This window comes from Gopherus flavomarginatus, chromosome 16 (assembly GCF_025201925.1).
Source record: "Gopherus flavomarginatus isolate rGopFla2 chromosome 16, rGopFla2.mat.asm, whole genome shotgun sequence".
NCBI classification, from domain to species: domain Eukaryota; kingdom Metazoa; phylum Chordata; order Testudines; family Testudinidae; genus Gopherus; species Gopherus flavomarginatus.
In genome coordinates, this window is record NC_066632.1 from 7,940,570 (window position 1) to 7,962,171 (window position 21,602).

General features: G+C 52.7%; 1 protein-coding gene across 6 annotated transcripts in view; it reads left to right on the forward strand.

Annotated features, from left to right (window-relative positions):
* The window catches only part of MAP2K7 (mitogen-activated protein kinase kinase 7), a 52,187-nt gene that overhangs the window by 24,108 nt on the left and 6,477 nt on the right, over positions 1-21,602 (forward strand). For 3 of the 6 annotated variants that reach the window (XM_050925902.1, XM_050925904.1, XM_050925907.1), the window contains 8 exons: positions 5,971-6,112; positions 6,618-6,684; positions 7,415-7,528; positions 8,106-8,225; positions 8,495-8,602; positions 9,137-9,340; positions 10,062-10,142; positions 12,087-12,229. In XM_050925902.1, coding sequence (XP_050781859.1) covers positions 5,971-6,112; positions 6,618-6,684; positions 7,415-7,528; positions 8,106-8,225; positions 8,495-8,602; positions 9,137-9,340; positions 10,062-10,142; positions 12,087-12,229 — 979 coding nt within the window. The remainder of the gene's footprint in view (positions 1-5,970; positions 6,113-6,617; positions 6,685-7,414; positions 7,529-8,105; positions 8,226-8,494; positions 8,603-9,136; positions 9,341-10,061; positions 10,143-12,086; positions 12,230-21,602) is intronic. The other 3 variants (XM_050925903.1, XM_050925905.1, XM_050925906.1) reach the window with 1 other exon arrangement.

Here is a 21,602-nt window from a genome sequence, read left to right on the forward strand (position 1 = left end):
TAACCTGGGGGAAACAATTTGGTTTGTGTCAATCACAGTGTTTTGTTTCAATCAGTTCAAAATGCTTGATTTTTATTTTAGCCTTTTAAATCTTTGTAGTATAAATTAACTAAAATTTTGAACCAGAAAGTCATTTTGAACTGAACTGTAAAAAGGGACCTTTCAACAATTTGTATTTTTTCCCAAAGATATTTTGAAGCAGGAGATGCTGTGACCAAACCTTTCCCATGCACATTTTCAGTTTTGACAAGAAAACGTTTTGTCAGAAACTTCTCAACATGTTCCCTGGAGGCAGGATTGGGCCCAATGGGTTTATCCTGTTTTGTAACTGTATTCGCTACAATGGTACCTTGTGCCTTCATTAGAATGCGGCGTGTATTAATGGAGCACATTGGCCCTCTCCCCCTAAAAAAGGAGACATTATTAAAGATGAAGGAATACAGCTTACCCTGGAGAGAGGGAACCCGCTACAGGGACAATCCTCAGACTCCTAATACTGCCCTGCTTACAAAAATGGCTGTCAGATTCTCTACATTGTCCCGGGCTGTGTCTTTTTTTCAGGGATGCTAATCCTGCAGGGTCCAGTGCAGTCAGATTGCATGTCAGGAGAAAGAGCCTGCCTCTGTGTTACTGAATACTGCTCCTGTTTCCTTTACAAAGCCAGCCGTGGAATGCATCCCATCGAAACTGATGCTGTTCAGGAGTTGCACTATCGCGCAGCTATTCCTTGAGCAAATCACAAGGTTCAGGGGAGGCTGTGAAGCCAGATTACCCAGGCAGTGCATCAAATCCTGTTTGCTAAAGCTCCATTAAAATAGTATAAGCAGTAGGATGTCTCGGTTTCCATCATGGCCTGATTCCTGAGGGATTTACCCAGCAGCTGCCTCGTTTTTCCTTTATAACCAAGGGACTCAACAGTTGTCTGCAGTAATGCCACTTGGCAAACATTCCTACTGCCTCCCCTGGAGGCTGGGTTATAGGGCAGCATTATCCTTGTTTTGCTGTTGGGTAACCAAGCCACCAATCTGCCCAAGGCCATGCAGTCAGGCCAGCTCTTCCAGAACTGACTGGTGGTTTTGGGTGCCAGCTTTGAGATGACTTAGATGAGGGTTATTCTCGTTCAACCAGTGGAGAAGGGGATTTGTTCCATGGTCTTGTAGCAAGAAGGTGGGATGAGAATCTGGAATCCCAGTATCATTCCCCTGCTCCAACCAGTAGATACCACTCCCCTCCCAGAGCCAGGAACAGAACCTAAAAGTGCTGACTGCCAGCTCCCCACCTCTAACCTCCTAGGTCTCATGGCTCCTCACAGAGCCAGGAGATAGAACTCATAATAGTGTGGTACCAGCTTCCAGAGGAAATTAGACAAATGGAGGGGGCTCAGAGCAGGTCACCTGGATGTAGCTCTTTGGGGTAAGGCCTGTCTGTGTTTTGTGTTTGTACAGCACCTGACACAATGGGGTCCTGATCCCTGACTGGAGCTGGTAGATGCTGCAAGGCTCCATTGTTAGAGGTGCTGGATGCCCCTAGCTCCTGTAAACCCTAAGTGGAATTGGGGGTGCTGAAATTCAAGTCACATCTGCAAATTTTGGCCAGTTTCAGAGCTAGGCCTTAGATCCCAGCTCTGGTCTCAGGCCTAACCTGCTACCGGGTGCCACCCCTCAGAATTAGATCTCCTAGCCAGCCCCTCTGTGAGGTAGTATCTTCTCCCCTTTGGACAACTGGGTGAGATGCAATTAAAGGGACAGTTTTTCAGACCTGGTCTGTGTTTAAAAAGCAGTGATTTTCAGGCCTTTTCCACAAGTGGGGATTTCAGCCATCGATTGGCAGCAGCGCAGCAAACCACTGACGCAGCCCCCACCACCTCAGTGCCAGGCCGGGTTGACCTGGTGTGAACCGGGCTCAGGCTGTCAACACAGTGGTGCAGTAACTGAGGCGAACCCACTGTGTAGACAGGGCATTGGCAGACTCCCCAAGGCCTCCTGCCAAGTTTTGTGGTTTTACAGCACATGGTTCAGCAGATCAGCCACTTCCCTGGGAATCAGAACACCTGGGTTTTGTTCCCGACTCCGCCATTGAACTGCTATGTGACCTCCTGTGAATCACTTCCCTGCTCTGTGCCTCAGTTTCCCCTCTGTCTATTTAGAATGTGTGCTTTCAGGGGCAGGGAAAATCTCTCATCATGTCTGCAGCACCCAGCATGATGGGGGTCCCAAGCTTGATCAGCGGACAAGGGGGATCTACAGCATCTGGCCCAATGGGACCCTGATCTCACTGGGGCCTGTGCAGCACGCAGCACAGGCCCTTCCCCTGTTGTGTGTTGGAAGAACCCAGGCAAACAAAGGTGGAAACAGACACCTCTGAACCTGAGCAGGTAGAAAGTGATGTCAGATGCACAAAGCAAATAAACTGAGGAAGAACAGAGAGTGGCATTTTGTCTCTGGTCTCGTAGCCGCAGTGAGCCAGGGCTTTCCCTGTGGCAGTGGAAGGGAGGTGTTCAGTGCTGGCAGGGACCTGTTATGAGTTGCCAACTGTTGCCCAGTAGATGAGTGGCGGAGCAGGTAGGAGTCCTGGCTGCCCGTCTTCTGTGCTAAGCACTAGCGCTCCCTTTGCCATCTGCACTGTGGTTTCACGGCCCAGCATTTGGGAACCAGGTCCCTTCCAGGCTCAGCTGGGGCCAGAGTTTTCGAGTACCTAGCGCTCCTCTTGAGTTGGGGCGGAAGTGTGGCTGACTGCAGCACATCCTGGGCTGGGATACAATGGGTATAAGTTCTAGTCCCATCTGTGCTCTGCTTTGGGACCTTGGGCGTACCATGGCCCCTCTCAGTTTCCCCATATGTGAAATGGGTATAATACTGCCCTCTCTTGTGATCTACTGGTGGAAAGTGCAATGGAAGAGCTAAGTGTGAACTGCTTGGAACTAGGAGCATTTTCTATGGAGCTCAGAATTAATAATAAATATTTATATTACAATCAGTGCCATGGGGCTTCAGTTGAGATCAGGACCCTCATACGCTGGGCAGAGCATGCAGAGACTGACAGTCTATGCCACAGAGTTCTTATGGTTTAATCAGACAAGACAGGCTAAGGGTGGGAGGGAAAACAGAAGCACAGATAGGGGGAAGTAACTTGTCTAGGACCTTGCAGTAAATCAGTGGCAGAGCTGGCACCAGAACTCAGATCTCCAGCTGCCCTAGCTGCTGCACCACCCTGTCAGAGCCAAAGTCCACTCAAGTTGATTTAATTTAAGTTAATTGGGCTTGGAATCGGATGCTATTGAAGTCCTTGGGTTGTGATACACTTTGGATCATGACATGGTGGAGGGGAGGTGGTTGCTTGCATAGATGGGGAAAGAGCTTTACACACCTTGACAAGCAGCAGTTAAAGCCAGAGGGAACATGCCAACGCAGTTTATCATTAAAAACCAGTGGGCAGAGTCCTCAGCCGGTGTAACCCAGCATGGCTTCACTAGTGTCAATAGCACTACCCTGATTGACACCACTGGAGGGTTTGGCCCTATAGTTTTCGTGAGGTGGGACCTTTCAAAGTGAGCCTTGAGTGATCTTAAAGGTCCAGGAGGAATTGGATCACTTCGCATGGGAGCGGAGCGTTTTCAAGTCCTGGCTTGAGAAGTTTTCCATTCTAGTATTGCAGCACTTGGATACACCAGCAAGTGTGGAAGCAAATTTATAAAGGGAGCATTGACTTGTGGTTAGAACAAATTCAGCGAAAGAGACTGAGCCAGAACTCTTGGGTTCTACTTCTGGTTCTGCTGGGCAAGTCTCTCCCTGCTGGCCCTTCTGTATCAGGTGGATAATACTTACTCGGCTTGTCAGAGCTGATTTGCTGCTGTGCTTTGAGATCCTCTGATGGCAGGAGCGTAAAGTATTTTTGTTTGGTAAAAGACTCTTCAAGCTATTGAAATTGACCAGATTCAAGCTGCTTCGGGGCAATGTGGGAAAATGGTTCTTTGACCTGTGTGTGGGAATTGGGTTCAGGGTCAGTCAATGGGCATTAGATGTCTTTGTTTGAAAGGCTCGGGGTCCCTTCACCAGCTCTCCTATCCAGGTAGCTGCAGCCCCGCCTCCCTGGGCACAACATGCTTTGAACCCTCATCTAATAGCCCTGCAGTCTCAGGTTGCCAGCTGTTGCATTTCGGTAAGTGGCCTTGCCCTTGGGGCGAGGGGAGTTCCCTTCAGCCCAGGTTAACAGCATAGGATAGTTTGGCTTGGCCACTGAAAGCTGGCATGGGGAGTTTCTGGAAATTATTTGAGGTGGGATGATTTTAGCAAGCTCCTGCTTGCAGTAAGCTGCATAATAAGTACCGAGGGCCAGATTCCACTCTGCTGAGCTGCGGTGACTCCACTCACCTCTGGGGCGATGCCTGGGGCAGAGGGAGGCCAGAATGTGGCATCAACTTTCTAGCCAAAGTGCAACCCATCGAGTTCTACAATCAGCCTCCCTACCTTCAACAAGGGGGCCCAGTCTGTGGGTGGAGGAGGGACTACATGTCCCAGCATGCTGTGTTCCACCTTCAGGGACCTGGCAGCAGTGTATGCTGGAATCTGTGGTCTCTTGAGGACAGCTCCTCCCGCTTGGGCAGTGAGCTCTGGATGTGAACTGCAGGTGCCTCCTGCAAGCAGAGGCCATAGCGCTGGGTTCTGGCACGTGATTGGGAAGAAGTTCAGAAGGGGTGTCCCACGCGTGTTCTGAGCTGTTGAGCGTGTGCACCAGCTACTCTCTGCCTCATGGTTCCCCTGCCCCAGTGTGCGGGAGTGGCTGTTTTATTTCAAGCCTGTGGGAGGATTCGGTCCTTCCCCTCTTCCCCGTTACCAGTGTGGTATCGAATGTGGTACAGCCGGGTAGCAACCGCAGTGACCTCCCTGCATGTTCGTGGACTTACCCCAGTAAAACTTTGCCTCAAACTTCCAAGGCCAAACAATGGGCCTTGGTTTCACTTCTCATTCTGACAGGTTCCCAGCCTTTGGGTGGCAGAGCTCCCTCCTTAACATGAGGACAAACAGTTTATGTTGAAACTGATCCAGGAAATTGACACACCTGAAGAAGCTCCCTCTCTGAGCACTTCCTTAAATCTCATTCAAGGGGCTCCTTATATTTAAGGCGTGCTGCCAGTCTGTGCCAGTTGGCTGAATTACAGCAGACCATGCCATGGCATAGCGGGGAGTGTGGGCAGCAGGCTGGGAGTCAGGGCTGAGAATTGCAAAAGCGACTAGGGGGATTTAGCTACACAACACCCATTGTGTGGTTAAATCTCAGGCTAGGATGCCTGGGTTCCCTGCCCTAACTTGCGGTGGCCTCGGACAAATCACCCAGCTGCCTCCGTCTCTCTGCTTCAGTGCCCAGGCTATAAACCCACCCAGATTAGCTGATCTAAGGAAGGGTCAGGATCATTTGCATTGACCAATCTGCAGACCAAACCCAGCTGTATCCTGTGTGTCCGTGTGCATCTAGCACTTGGGATTCCAGCACAGTCACTCCCAACAGCTGTTAACCACTTTGCTGAAGCCTGGGTTGAGCAACCCTAGTATGAGAGAAAACCAGGCATTTGCAGTCTGTGGGAAAATCTGCTTTATCGAACCATGGAACTTAAATGCCAAGAAGTCCTATTATGTCTTACCTGGCCTGTAACCCCATGGAGGCCAGTTCAACATAGATCCCTACAATCTGCTCCAGGGTGGCATGGCCCGGGCGAGGGGAAGGGTTGGTGCTGTGCTTTCCAGCAGCTAGTGGCTTTGCTCTGTGATGGGCACAGTGTCAGCGAAGGGGCCTGTTGGAAGCCAGAGTGCTGGCTGTAGGTATCACATCCCCCTTCAGCGAGGCCCCCACAACCCCATGCAAGACAGACAGGGATCTGGGGCTATAAGATGCAGCAGGGAAGGGGGTTCTCTGGAGCAGAGTGTGGAAAGGGACTCAGGCATCCGAGTCCCTGACTCTCGCTCACTCCCACAGCCCTGCAGCTCCCTCTGGTGAATGATGGCAGCAGCCGCTCCTCTTCCTTGGAGAACTCTCCCCAGCATCAAACGCACCAGCCGCGCCGCCCTCTGCTGGGCCTGCCCCAGCCATCCTTCCCCATCCCCAGGAGCATGGAGAGGTAAGCAGTGGGAAAAGGCCACCACCTCCCAAGTGGTGGTGATGGGGCTGAACTAAGGAAACCCCTGGGGCTGCAGTTCTTGGCCTGGCCAGCTGGCTCCCTCTCCAGGGTACTGTGTGTAAAGCAGGAACTGCACCAATCACTTATTTTGTGTATATGTCCTGTAAACTGGTGTTGCGGGCCTGCTGGCTCGGCCAGTGAGGTGGAGCAGACCCACTAGCCTGGCCAATGAGGTCGAGCAGGCCACCTGAGTCAGCCAGTGAGATTTGCCTGACTTTATTCTGATGGGCTAGCCAGCTCACTGGGCTAATCCAGTGCCACAGGGCGGGGGGCACTAGACTTGCTGGGCCTGCTGTTACAGGTGGGTTGGGGTCCTCAGCCAGTGCCCAGCTTGGACTCTGATCTGGTCCCCAGTAACTGTCAGGGGAGCTCCTCCTCCTCAGAGCCACAGTCACTTGATTTGGTATGTTGTCTTCATCCAAACTTTCTCCACTTGTCTCTCTAGTATAGAGATAGACCAGAAGCTGCAGGAAATCATGAAGCAAACGGGTTACCTGACCATAGGAGGGCAGGTGAGTTGGAAGAAGTGCAAAGGGGTCGTATTCTCAGTGCTGCCCCATCAGTAGAACTGTAGGTGCCAACTAGTGCAGAGTATCCCTGGTTTGTATCAGTTTTCCTGTCCTAAACTGTTGTGTGGAATTGTGCTTTAAAAAGCTGCCAAGTCCCACCCCAAAGGTGGCTGCATTTCAGTGTTGGGCAAGCATTCCCTGTTTATTGTTGCTCTGCACTGGTAAACAGCTGCCAAGTCCCACGCCTGAGGTGGCTGTGTTTCACGGCTGGTTGAGTGAGCCCAGTGGTGTTGCCGTGCAGCTATTAAACAGCGCCTGTGCAGCGTCCCAGAAGTGGCTGCTGTTCTGTGTTCAGTTTGGCTCTGGCTTGAGACAAAATCCTCTGCCCTAGAACAGGCTGCAGGAGGGCAAGCGTCCCCCACATTCCCCACCACATGCATATGCTGCCCATGATCGGGATGCCCATCCTGCAGGAAGAGGGGAACTGAGGTTTCCCTGCCCTTTCGATTTCCATTGTGGGTTAGAGAACAGGCAGGTGGGTGCAATGTGGGGCCATGGAGAATCTAGTGTGCTGGTCAGCGAAGCCTGTTACCCCACTGGCTGGCATACCTACCATGGAGGTTACCCTGGGGAGTTGTCCTAGCTCAGAGTTGTCTCCTGGTCCCCTGCGTCTAGACATGGGCTCTGCTGTATGGCCCCTCCTGTAACCCTGTGCGTATGTGTCTTGGTGCAGCGGTACCAAGCAGAGATCAATGACCTGGAGAACCTGGGCGAGATTGGCAGTGGGACGTGTGGTCAGGTGTGGAAGATGCGGTTCAAGAAAACGGGACACATCATAGCCGTGAAGGTGAGCATTGGGGGCAGGGCTTACGAACAGACCGAGCAAGGGGTGAATAGTTCCATCAGGAAAGGAGGGGGTGATGTTGAATGGGGAGAGTAGAGAACAGAGGGTCAGGACTCCTGGGCTCTGTTCCCATCTTTGAAAGGGGAGTAGTGTCTGGTGGTCAGAGCAGGGTGGTGCTACACATCAGGACTTCTGGGTCCTATTTCCAGCTCTGGGAGAAGGGTGAGGTCTGGTAGTTAGAACTTCAGGGGGCAGGGGCCTTCTGGGTTCTGTTCTTGCCTCTCATTGGAGAGTGGTGTCTAGAGGTTGGAAGAGGGGGGGTCTTGAAGCCAAGACTTCACTGCCTTCATGTGACCTTGAGCAAGTCATGTCCCATGTCTGTGCCTCAGTTTCCCCACCTCTGAGCTGGAGATAACGCTGCCCTATGTGGGTGGGGAATCATCTGCGTTAATTAACAAAGGGTTATGTGGTCCCCTGCGTGGCAGGGCAGAGAAGAGCAGGTGTCACTGTTCAGCCCTGCAGTCGGCTCTCAGCCCATAGAGCCGCTCTGTAATCCCCACTTGTTGTCTGGTCCCCACAGCAAATGCGCCGCTCAGGTAACAAGGAGGAGAACAAGAGGATCCTGATGGACCTGGATGTGGTGCTGAAAAGCCACGACTGCCCCTACATTGTCCAGTGCTTCGGGACCTTCATCACCAATGTAAGAGCCGCCTGCGGTCACGCTGCAGCTCTCCATCTACCCCTTGTGGCTGCATGCCCTGGCTACAGCCTTGAGCTGTCAGAGCTGGGTCTTCCAGTTCAGGCAGCTGAGGCTTGTACTTGTAGAGGTCCCGGGTTTGATTTCCGCTGCCGCCCCGAAGAGCGGTGCGACGTTACCCAAAGCCGCCACCTCCTTTCCGCACAATTATCCGGAAGGCCAAGCGTATGTCGTGCCCCCGGTAACCCGGCCTTGGTCTCCCTCCCACACAGACAGACGTCTTCATTGCCATGGAGCTGATGGGCACGTGTGCGGAGAAGCTCAAGAAACGCATCCAGGGGCCCATCCCCGAGAGGATCCTGGGGAAGATGACGGTGGCGGTGAGTTCTGGTGGAGCGAGGTGGGGGAAGGGCAAGTGGGGCTGGATGCAGAGTGATGGGCACCTGCCAAACCTTTCTCCCATGTGAGCAGCTGGGAGGGACCTGATCCACCCCTGGCCTCTCCCGTTTGGCACCTGGGTTGGCTTTGCACAGACAGGGTCTGTGCTGGAAAGGGGCTCCCAGAGGGAGAGATCTCTCGCCTCAGGGGCTTGTTCCCGCTGATCTCTGCACAGCAGCCCATGCACGCCTGGGGCTTGGTCCTGCAATCCGATCTCATCAGCATGAGAGGGGCTGGCTCCTCCCTTCTCCGGGACAGGAATTCTGGGATTGATGGGCCGAGAACTGAGCTCTCGGTGCCAGGTGTGCTCTCTGCAGAGCTGTGTACAAAGGGGCTGACCTCTCCCTGCTGCATATCGAGCCTGGCATCTCTTTAGCGTTTCTAGCTGGCCCCTCCTTTTGCTGATCCTCCTGCGGTAAGCCCCGGGGGGCAGGTGGGTGCAGTGGGCTGACCATGGGAGACGCCGTCTCTATCAGCATGGGGTGGGCGTGTCCTTTCAGATCGTTAAGGCGCTCTACTACCTGAAGGAGAAGCACGGCGTCATCCACCGGGACGTCAAACCCTCCAACATTCTGCTAGACGAGAGGGGGCAGATCAAGCTGTGTGACTTCGGGATCAGCGGGAGGCTGGTGGACTCGAAGGCCAAGACCCGGAGTGCGGGCTGTGCGGCATACATGGCGGTGAGGGCTGGGTCGTGCCATGGCTTGGAGAGGGTGCTGCTGGGCCTCAGGCTGCCTGTGCGCTAATTGGCACCTGTGGGTGGTATCTTGGGATGGGAGCCCCTTTAATCTTGCCTGCTGTGTAGGGTGAGGCTTGGTTGGTATTGCGATGGGAGACCTCTGAAGAGTGGCCAGCTGAAGCAACTCTCCAGAGTGGCTCTAGGGGGTGCTGTCCTGCTTGAGATGACATAAGTGAGCCAAGATCTAAAGACTCCTGCCCTGGATCCTCAGCTGGTGTGAATGGATACAGCTCTGGTGATTCCAGTGGGTCTGTGCTGATTTAGGCAAGCCATGGATCTGTCTTTAATGACTTTTTGGCCTATTTATACCAGCTGAGAATCTGGCCCCCTCTGCGTGCCCCAGTGTGCTTGGCCTAATTTCAGCCAGGTAATTCCTCCCGTTAGCCCAAACTTTAAACTTAAAATGAGTTAAATGAGTCCTATTGACTTCATTGATATGCACATTAGAAATCTGTACATAGATTCACTTCCCAGGCTACATTGCAGCATTGCTGTGTGGCTGTTATGCAGCTGCCTTGCTCCACCCCAGAGCTGGCTGCATATCAGTAGAGAATGGCGTGATTTCATAATCTCAATCTGTAATAGGCATGTGCTGTAATGTAAGATCCTCTCCTCCTGGTAAGCACCACTGGACTGAGAGTGTATTGACCTTTCTTTTCCAGCCTGAAAGGATAGACCCTCCTGATCCCACCAAACCAGACTACGATATCCGAGCGGATGTGTGGAGCCTGGGCATCTCACTGGTGAGTGAAATCCCTTCTTTACTTTCTCATGCAAAATGCTACTTTGAACTCGATGCCAAGATTTGCCACTAGGGGCTTAGTGATCTTGAGACAGCCAAAGTCCCTTGGCAGAGTAAGGGCAGGGCTGATCAGCTGCTGGGTTTTATCTCCAGCTGGTTGGCAAGGTTTCACCAGCGTGTTTTTTCTGTCAGAAAATACCGATCCATGGAAATGGAAACTTCCCACACGGCCATGTTGGGCTCAACACATCCCCGCCCGCCCCCAAAAAAATACCCATGACAAAAATGTTTTGAAAATGGCAAAACGTCCCATTTTGATCTTTCAGCCCAAGTGGCTTTTTGTTTCTAAACTTATGTTGTTGTGTGTGTATATATATATATATTTTAATTTAAACGGTCCTAACGAAAGTGAAATGTTTCAAAGTTATCAAAGTTATTTTCAGCTTTTCAGTTTGTGAAAAAAATTGCGATTTTTAGTTTTTTGTCCTGATTCAGGTTCAGAAAAAAATTTGAAATGTTGGTCTGGGAAATTCTAGCCCAACCAGCTCTGCTTTTACAGTTGGCCAACTCAATGTCTCTTCATCTATTGAGGAAGATACAAGGACGGACCCGTAGCTGGTTTGCGTGGGTGAGGGATGCAGGTTCTCGGACAGCCCTGCGATCTATCTCAAACTTTGGGCACTCCTGTTCTTAAAAGGAATTGCCTCGGCAAGAGGAATGCAGAAGATAGGCTGGTCTTGTGGCTCGAGCAGCGCCATGGGGCTCAAGAGTCCTGGGTTCAAATTCTACCTCTGCAACTGACTCCCTATATGACCTTGAGCAAATCACATCATTCCTCTGTGCCTCAGTTTCCTACCCACAAAATGGGTATAATGACCCTTCCTGTTGTCTGTCTTGTCTGTTTAGTGTGGGAGCTCTTTGGGGCAGAGACTGTCTCTCACTCTGTGTCTGTGCACTGCCTGGCATAATGGGGCCTCAATTTCAGTGGGGCCTTTTGGCACCGCCATAATATTCCTACTAACCTAGTTTTGCAAGTGTTAATATCTTTTTAAGATAAAAAGTTCCCCTCGCATCAGTGAAACCAGGACACACGCCTTTGTCTCTAGGGCCTTAGGACCAGAAAGCAAAACTGACGAGAAATCAAGCTAAACAAACCTGACTAGGGCCAGTGCCTAAGCTAAATAAAACGCAACAGGACAAATCTGTAGGAAAAAGACCAGATATTCAGATAATCTCAGGGGTCAAAAACATGAACCAAAACATTCACACCAGGGTGCCTGAAGCTAGCCTGGTAGGAAGACACCTCCTATTTCAGTGGGAGTCAGATCAGCCCTCTAAATCCGTAGGAATAAGTGAGCTAATGCCAAACATCTGTTTAGCTTAACAAAGAGAAGGGGTGACTCGATCAGAGTCTGTAAGTGCCTGTGTGGGGCACAGAAATTTGACAGTAACAAGCTCTTCTGTCGAACACAGTTCTGACAAGATCCGCTGGCCGGAAGTTGAAGCTGGACAAAGTCAGTCTGGAAACAAGGCACAAATGTTTAACGCTGAGGGTGGTTAACCAAGGGAACGACTTACTCAGGGCCGTGGTGGATTCTCTACTGAGTGTTCTTTGGATCTGCGTTGGCTTGTCCTGCTCTAGTTCAAACAGGGTTTACTCTGAGGAAGTCCTGTGGCCTGTGTTTTACAGGAGGTCAGACTGGATTCCTTCTGGCCTGGGAGTCTGTACATCTATGAATTACACTAGGCCCCTGTCTGCATTTTAGGCACTTGGATACCTTTGTAATTTCGTAATGATTAGGCCCCTAATTTCCAGAGGTCTGAGCCCCCACAAATCTCATTGCATTTGATGGAAGTAGCACAGGATCGTAGATAGAGCACATGGACTGTCTCTAAGCTCCCTGATTCCATTTTAACCCTTGCTTTCCCACCTCCCTCCTTGCAGGTCGAACTGGCTACCGGTCAGTTTCCCTACAAGAACTGTAAAACGGACTTTGAGGTGCTCACCAAGGTCTTGCAGGAAGATCCTCCCCTGCTCCCAAACAACATGAGCTTCTCCGTGGACTTTCAGTCCTTCGTTAAAGACTGGTGAGTGACGACCACACTGCTGGGGAGCCGAGGCCCCATTCGTGGGCCCCTGAGCCCAGTAGGGGAGAACCAATCTGCTGCATCTATGGGGCAGTGTCAGCTGCTGAGGAGCCATGCCTTGGTCAGAGCTTAAACTGCCCCTGAGCCTGTACTGTTTCAGTAGATGTGACTCAGTGAGTGATCTCCTAAGTAAATGGCACAGGGGCTCCCATACCCTGGCCAGGGGCACCATTTAGGGAGAGGGGCACCTGCTCCCCCTTTGTTTTGTATCACAGCAGAGCAGGGGCACACTTCAGATTTTGGTAGGGGTACCCCCATGCCCTCCCTAAAAGGCACCTCTGCAGGCCAGTTCTGCGACGCAGCATGTCAGGCTTGCGCGGTCAGACCCTGTGCCCCTTCTCCAGGGAGTGGCTCCGGCTAGGGCTGCTCTTCATGGCGGGGTTGCTGATAACGGTGCTACAAGTGCTAGATGGCAGCTGGTGGGAAGGGCAGAAGGAGAATGGGCTGCGTCCCGGCGAGCTACGTGAAGCAGCTGGAGGTAGGAGACCGGCCGTATGGAGTGCCTGGGGGGCAGGGGGCATGGGGGCTAGGGCCACGAGGGAATTTAAGGGAGATGGGGATACATGAGCATCAGCATAAGGGGTGCATGAATAGGGCCATGTGACGTGCAAAGTGCTGTACGGATCTGTGCCGTAAGGGTCCATGTTGGCAGTTAGCTCAGGGTGGAGCTGTTGCCTTCCCAAACCCGTGGTCTGGCCATGCACCACTGGCTTTGCTCACACTCCCCAACCCGTGTGCAGGGCTGAAGCCTGGCAGAGCAGTGTCACCAGCCTGGGCCTTGGCCCTTCCCAGCACTGGGGGAGTGCGGGCACCTGGGGTTAAGGCTCTCATTAAAGTTGCTAATCACCAGTTGTACCCACTAGAGCAGTGGCTCTCAACTTTCCAGACTACTGGACCCCTTTCAGGCGGCTGATTTGTCTTGCATACCCTGAGTTTCACCTCACTTAAAAACTACTTGCTTACAAAGTCAGACATGAAAATACAAGTGTCACAGCTGCACTACTACTAAAAAACTGCTCGTTTTCCCATGTCCCCCATATAATTGTTATCCCAAGAAAATAAAAACCAGCAGGATCTTATTCAGGGGGATAAGGTGATATGCCACATTTATTGTGAATACAGGTCCCAAGATCCCATCTCAGACAAGCCCGAGCAAAGACTGTGGAAGTTACAGGGTGGAAGCACTTGGTGCACAGGGATTTTTTATGCTGATGTCAGAAGTAAGAGCTGAACGGCTGGTTCTTCTTCGTGTGCTTGCTCATATCGATTCCAATTAGGTGTGCGCATGCCGCGTGCATGTTCGCCGGAAGATTTTTACCCTAGCAACACTCGGTGGGTCGCCTGGGCGCCCCCTGGCATGGTGCCGCTGTGACATCGGATATATACCCCTGCCGACCCAACCGCCCCTCAGTTCCTTCTTACTGCCCGTGTCGGTCGTTGGAACAGTGGAGTGTGGTTTTATTGACCTCCACCTCCCTAGCTACTCGTAGTTCTCTAGTTATTTTTTTGTGTATATAGTTATAGTTATAGTTAATTTTTATCTTTCATAGTGTATAGTTAAGAGGGGTTCGGGGGTTAGCCCCTTCCCTGCACCCGGTGCCAGGGCCCATGCCCGGTTCACCGGATTTCAAACCGTGCTCGGCCTGTCACGAGCCGATGCCGACAGGAGATCCACACGACTCCTGTCTTAAGTGCCTCGGGGAATCTCACCTGACAGACGTGTCGCATTTGCAAGGCTTTTAAGCCGAGAACAAAAAAGGAGCGGGACTTTCAGCTAAAATAGCTCCTCATGGAGGCGGCTCTTACCCCTCTGCCTTCGGCACCGAGCGCTGGTCAATCGGCGGGCAGAAGCGCCTCCTCGGCACCGGACCGCACCGGTACTGCCAAGGCCTCTCAGCACCGGCCGTCGCGGGCACCGAAGTCGACTCGGCACCGCTCCCTCTCCCCAAGGTTGAGAAAGCCTAAGACTCCTGCTGCTTCCGTGCCACCTGCACCGCAGCCAGAGAGCTCGTCTAAGTCAGATTGCCCGGCACCGACACCTGCCGTGGCACCGACAACGTCGGCATCGTTGATTCCGGTCCCACAAGGGTCGTCGAGTCTGGTGCCTGTCAGCTCCCCATGAGCCGTGGTTGAGCTTACTATTCTATCTACGCCAGAGACATTCTCAACGGCGAGGGATCTGATTGCCATGACAGAATCGACGCTGCTTCAACCCCTGGCATCGCCGGTGAGGGTAATACAATCTGTCGGCAAGCCTGCCTTGATAAGACCATCCTCTGTTGGCACAGCAGAGCGGCACCGTTCACGATCACGGTCTCGCAGACGTTCTAGGTCCCGTCGGCGCTTCCACTCCCAAAGCCGCTCGCAGTCCCGGCACTGTTCTCCTCCTCGGTACCGGTCGCACTCCCGGCACAGTTCAGTATCCCGTTCGCCGGCCCACTACTCTCGGCACCGTTCCAGCTCCCGGCACTGCTCCAGGCACCGTGACTCCCGTAGCCGCTCCCGATGTCGAGCCTCGAGATCTCGGTCGACCTCCCGGCAGCGCTCCGGTCCCAGGTCCCAATCTCATTCCCAGTACCAGTATGCCTCCTGGTACCGGTTCCCAGTGCTGAGTAGAGCAAGGTCCGCTAGAGACAGAGAGTCTGCCCAGGGCTTTTCAGCCCCTCCATGTCCATCCAGACATGCATCAGTGTCGTCCCACGTGGACAGCTCTTATGCACAGGACCATGATTCCGATGTGCCCTCCAGAGTCTTCCAAGAGGCCCAGGACCAAGGCCCCCATCAGTGGTCTTTCTGGACACCTTGGGCGTACCACCAGGCCCAAGGCGTACCAGTAGTTCTGTCCCGCTCTGTCCCATCAGAGCACCAAGTGCCAGAGGCAACAGTTAGCCATCCTCCTCCGATTGCTACGGAGGAAGCCCCAGTTCACCCACCGGACTCCCAGGTTCCACTGGAGCAGGAGGTCGCCCAAGAGCAAGAGGCCACACAGGACCCGCTTGTCCCCAGCATCTCCTCTTCCTCTTCTCCAGATGAGGTGGTGGCAGGAACATCCTCCTCGGGCCCTCCTCCAATCGACCCGAGAGCCCATCAGGACCTCCTGAGGAGGGTGGCACTCAATATGAACCTCCAGGTGGAGGAGGTCCTGGAGGTAGAGGACCCAGTAGTGGACATTTTGTCAGCGGATGCCCCCACCAGAGTGGCCCTACCATTTATTTGGACCATCCAGGCCAATGTCAATACTATGTGACAGTCTCCAGCCTCTGTCCCTCCTGCAGCCAGGGCAGTCGAGTGTAAATACATGGTGCCCTCTAAAGAGTACGAGTACTTGTATGTCCATCCTCCTCCCTGCTCACTAGTCATCCAGTCTGTTAATGAGAGAGAACGCCATGGCTAGCAGGCACCAGCCCCGAAATCGAAGGAGGCTAGGCGAATGGACTTACTCGGCCGCAAAGTGTACTCGGCAGGTGCCCTACAGCTCCAGGTGGCAAATGAAGAAGCCCTGCTTAGCTGCTATAATTATAACACCTGGGCGGTAGTGGGTAAGTTTATGGAGCTACTCCCTCAAGACTCTCGCCAAGAGTTCGCTGCGCTCTTGGAGGAAGGGAAAAAAGTGCCCAGAACTTCCCTCCAGGCCTTGTTGGATGCAGCCGACTCAGCTGCCAGGACTCTGGCCTCGGGTGTTGCCATGAGGCGCATCTCATTGCTTCAGGTTTCAAGCCTCCCACCTGAGTTGTAGTATACCATTCAGGAATTGCCATTTGATGGTAAAGGCCTCTTCTTGGAAAAGATTGACCCCCGGCTGCAAAGCCTGAAGGACAACAGGGTCATAATGCGCTCTCTCAGCATGCATATGCCAGTGACCCAATGTAGGCCTTTCCATCCCCAGCCTCACCGCCCATACTCTACGCCTAGACAAAGACAGGACTTTGGCAGGCGGCGCGGCCGAGGTGGTCGTAGACGACAATCAGGACCCCAAGGGGGCCAAAATCAGGGTCCCTTGAAACCACCAGCCGGACCAAAGATGAACTTTTGAAGGTGCTCCTGAGAGCAGCGTACCAGTTACAGGCCAGGATCCTTCTCCTCCCTTCTCCAACCGTCTCTCCTACTTCCTCCCGGCGTGGTCCCAGATAACTTCAGATCGCTGGGTCCTACGCACGGTGGAGTATGGGTGCCACCTCCAATTTATTTCAACCCTGCCCTCCCACCCTCCAACCCCATCCCTCTTCAGGGACCCCTCTCACGAGCAATTCCTCTTGGAAGAGGTGCTGACGCTCCTCACCATGGGAGCTATAGAGGAGATACCAAAGGACGAAAGGGGCAAGGGGTTTTACTCCCGTTATTTCCTAATCCCCAAGTCGAAGGGAGGTCTCAGACCTATCCTAGACCTGCGAGGACTCAACCAGTTTATGACAAAGTTGAAGTTCCGCATGGTATCCCTGGGGACCATTATCCTGTCCTTGGATCCTGGAGACTGGTATGCCGCCCTCGATATGAAGGATGCATACTTTCACGTAGCCATTTTTGCTCCACACAGGAGGTACCTCCGCTTCGTAGCCAACCGTCAGCACTTCCAGTTTACGGTCCTGCCATTTGGCCTTTCTGCAGCTCCAAGGGTATTTACAAAGTGTATAGCCGTAGTCGCCACCTATCTCTGCTGACGTCGGATACACATTTTTCCGTATCTGGATGATTGGCTCATCTGAGGGGCCTCCGAGACACAAGTCACCCAGCATGTGGGCATCGTCAAGGACCTATTCACATGTCTAGGCCTGATGATCAATATAGAAAAATCCACTCTGGTTCCCACGCAGAGGTTAGACTTCATAGGAGCTATCCTGGACTCCAATCTAGCCAGGGCCTGCTTACAGCAGCCGCGGTTTCAGGCGATGGCAACAATCATCTGAGGTCTACAGAATTTCCTGACACCCTCGGCTCGCACTTGTCTCGGTCTCCTGGGTCACATGGCTGCCTGCATGTTTGTAACCAAATACGCCAGACTCCACCTCCGTCCTCTCCAAGCTTGGCTGAACTTGGTATACCACCCGGGCAGGGATCCAATAGACATGATAGTCACCATTCCCTCGAGCACCCTAGGCTCCCTAGACTGGTGGCTAACTCCCTCCCTGGTGTGTACAGGGCTGCTGTTCCATCCGCCCCAGCCCTCAATGTCCCTGACGACGGACGCGTCATCTCTCGACTGGGGTGCTCACCTCGGACACCTTCATACTCAAGGCCCCTGGTCATCTCAGGAGCTGGCATTACACATAAATGTCAGAGAACTGAGAGCAGTCCGCCTGGCGTGCCAGGCGTTCCAGCAACATTTACAAGGCCATTGTGTCTCAGTATTTACAGACAACACAGTGGCCATGTATTACATAAACAAGCAGGGAGGGACACGATCCTCCTCCCTTTGTCAGGAGGCCATCCAACTCTGGAACTTTTGCATAGCCCACTCAATAGACCTGATAGCGTCCATTCTCCCAGGGGTTCGTAACACTCTGGCGGATCGACTCAGCAGGTCCTTCCTGTCTCACGAGGGGTCGATCCGCCCGGACGTTATTCATTCTGTTTTCCAGAAGTGGGGATTTCCCCACATAGACCTGTTTGCTTCCCGCGCGAACAGGAAATGCCAGATGTTCTGCTCCTTCCAAGGTCTCTCCCCAGGATCAATCTCGGATGCTTTCCTGATGCCGTGAAAGAGCCAGCTGCTTTATGCCTTCCCACCGTTCCCGCTGGTTCACAAGGTCCTGCTAAAACCCCACAGGGACAGAGCGTGCTTAATCATGATCACTCCAGCATGGCCCAGGCAGCACTGGTACACCACGTTGCTCGACCTGTCAATAGCCAACCCAGTTACCATGCCACTCCACCCAGACCTCATAACTCAGGACCACGGCAGGCTTTGCCACCCAGACCTGCAGGCCCTTCACCTCACGGCGTGGCTGCTGCGTGGCTAAACCAGTCAGAGTTACGTTGCTGTGCATCAGTACGACAAGTTCTCCTGGGTAGCAGGAAACCTTCCACCCGGTCAATGTATCTGGCCAAGTGGAAGCATTTCTCCTGCTGGTGCGAAACACATAATCTTATTCCCACTGAGGTCTCGATTCCCTCTATCTTGGACTATCTTTGGTCTCTCAGACAGCAGGGCCTAGTAGTATCATCACTGAGGGTACACTTGGCAGCTATCTCTACCTTCCACCCAGGGGAAGATGGCTGTTCCATGTTCTCACACCCTATTGTTTTGAGGTTCCTCAAGGGCTTGGAGCGCTTATACCCCCAAGTACGCCGCCCAGCCCCGACTTGGGACCTCAACCTGGTTTTAACCAGGCTTATGTCTCCCCCATTCGAGCCGTTAGCAACCTGCTTGCTACTCTACCTGTCTTGGAAGACAGCTTTCCTCGTAGCTATTACATTGGCCAGACGAGTCTCCGAGCTTAGGGCTCTTACGGTGGATCCACCGTACACTGTGTTCCACAGGGACAAGGTGCAGTTGCGGCCATACTCAGCATTCCTCCCTAAGTGGTTTCCGCCTTTCATGTTAACCAGGACATCTTTCTCCCGGTCTTCTTCCCGAAGCAACACTCAATGCAACGGGAGCAACAGTTGCACTCCCTGGATGTCCATAGAGTGCTCACATTTTATATTGAGCAGACAAAACACTTTCGTAAAACACTCCAACTCTTCGTCGTGGTAGCAGACCGAATGAAAGGCCTACCTGTTTCCTCTCCGAGGATCTCATCTTGAGTAACGGCGTGCATCCGCACTTGTTATGATTTGGCTCATATTTCCCCAAGCCACATCGCCGCGCATTCTACCAGGGCTCAGCCTTCATCTGCCGCCTTCCTGGCTCGTGTACCTATCCAGGAGATATGTCGCGCAGCTACCTGGTCTTCGGTCCACACCTTTGCATCACATTATGCTCTGGTTCAACAGTCCAGAGATGATGCAGCCTTTGGCTCAGCAGTTTTGCATTCTGCAACATCTCACTCCAAACCCACCGCCTAGGTAAGGCTTGGGAATCACCTAATTGGAATCGATATGAGCAAGCACTCGAAGAAGAAAAGATGGTTACTCACCTTTGTAATTGTTGTTCTTCGAGATGTGTTGCTCATATCCATTCCAAACCCGCCCTCCTTCCCCACTCTCGGAGTAGCCGGCAAGAAGGAACTGAGGGGCGGTTGGGTCAGCAGGGGTATATATCCGGCGCCATAGTGGCGCCACTCCAGGGGGCACCCAGCCGGCGCACCGAGTGTTGCTGGGATAAAAATCTTCCGGCTAACGTGCACGCGGCGCACGCACACCTAATTGGAATGGATATGAGCAACACATCTCGAAGAACAACAGTTACAAAGGTGAGTAACCGTCTTTTCTGAGGGCCAGCTGTGTTTATCTCAGCAAGGGTGTAATGAACAGGCTGGTGTGTATGTGCACCATGTACCTCTTGTGGTTCCCCTGGCTGTCCTGGGCCTTACACTGCTAACAGATAGCAGAGATTCTCTGTTAACTCAGGCATCACAGCCTAGTGCTTTGGTGCAGGCGACAGGGGTTCTGCCCCAGCTGAGAAGCTCTCCAAGGCTGTTGTGTGCAGCACAGGGGCACATGGCAGTTCCAGCTGGCAGTGGGACTGTCGCAACAGAGTAGCACCTCCCTGAGTTATTCCTTTACCATCCCAGTGCCCAGTGAGCTGTTCAGTGCAGTGTAGAACAGGGTCAGGGTATGTCTACACTTACAGTTGTACAGTGCTGGGAGTTACAGCTGTCTTCGTACAGCTGTGTAGGGAAAGCGCTGCAGTGTGGCCACACTGACAGCTACCAGCGCTGCAGTGTGGCCACATTTGCAGCATTTGCTGCGCTGTTGGGAGTGGTGCATTGTGGGCAGCTATCCCAGCATTCAAGTGGCTGCAACGTGCTTTTCAAAAGAGGGGTGAGGGGGAACGTGGGGGAGAGAGAGAGAGTGGATTTTTGGATCTGTCAGCTCCCTGCCTTGCAAGTTCTAAGGACTGGAACATACACATCACCAACCTGCAATCAATTTAAAAGTTTCGAGCCCTTCCCCCACCCCTCTCTTATTCACTAAAGGCAAATTATGCACTCCTAAATAGCCTTCAGACCACATAAGCAGCTGTTCAACATGGACTCCCCTCTCCCTCTCTGCCGTGTGACTTCTCTCTTCAAGCAAACAGCTGTGAACCTTCCAAAGCAATTCCCCTGCCTGCTTCCGCTCGCTTGCTTGCTTGAGCAAACAGGAGCTGTGTTTGTTTTTTAGATGAGCAGCTCGGGGGAGCTGGGAGTTCAGCCATTCTTCCGGTTTGTTGTGAGCAAGCATTCTGGGATACCTCCTAATACCCTGGAGGCCAATAACAGTGCTTTTGGTGGCCACACTTGATGAGCAGCGCTGCATCACCGGCGCTGCAATTGTTACACCCCAAGCAGACCAGGTGTACAGCCAGCGCTGCAGCCAAGGAGTTGCAGCGCTGGATGTGCCTTGCAGGTGTGGACAGTTACTAAGTTGCAGCGCTGGTGGTGGGTTTACAGCGCTGCAACTCTCCAGTGTAGCCAAGCCCTCAGATAGAAGCTGGCCACTGCCATTTGAAATCCATGTGAGTGATGAGGGCTGTGAAAGACCTGAGTCTCCAGACCCCTCAGCTGGAATTCCAGTCTGGGACTCCTCAGTTCCCGCAGGAGTGCCAGGCGTGCTCACTGCCATGTGGGGCTCTAGGAGGCTTTCCCTCCTTGCCACTGCCATGCAGTTGTCAGGGTCAAAGGTCGGTCAACAGCCAAGGGGCAGAGGTCAGTGCTGCGTGTGGCAAAGGCCCAGGGATGGCCCTGGCCCTGTGAGTGACCTGAGCTGTGCCCCATGAGTGTGTGTCAGTGCGATGTTCTGCCAAGCCTCCCAAGAGCCAGAGCTGTGCAGCTCAGCATGCTGACTTGTCAACAGGGAAACGCTTACATTCCAAACCCCCTCTAGTGCAGTGGTTCTCAATCAGGGATGTGTGTACTCCGGGAGTCGCACAAGTCTTCTAGATATTTGCCTAGTTTTACCATAAGCAGCATAAAGAGTACTAGGAAAGTCAGTACAAACTACAATTTCAAACACCCAATATGTTTATACTGCTCTGTACACTATACACTGAAATGTAAGTACAATATTTCTATGTCAATTGGTTTATTTTATAATTATGTTGGACTAGATTGATAACCCCTGGTATATTTCTGATATGGGAAACATGACTCCACAGCAGACCCCAGAATTTGGCCTGAGCATTAGAAAGAAATATGTTTCTCAGCCACCCTGTTGAGTCTGTGTTGATTGA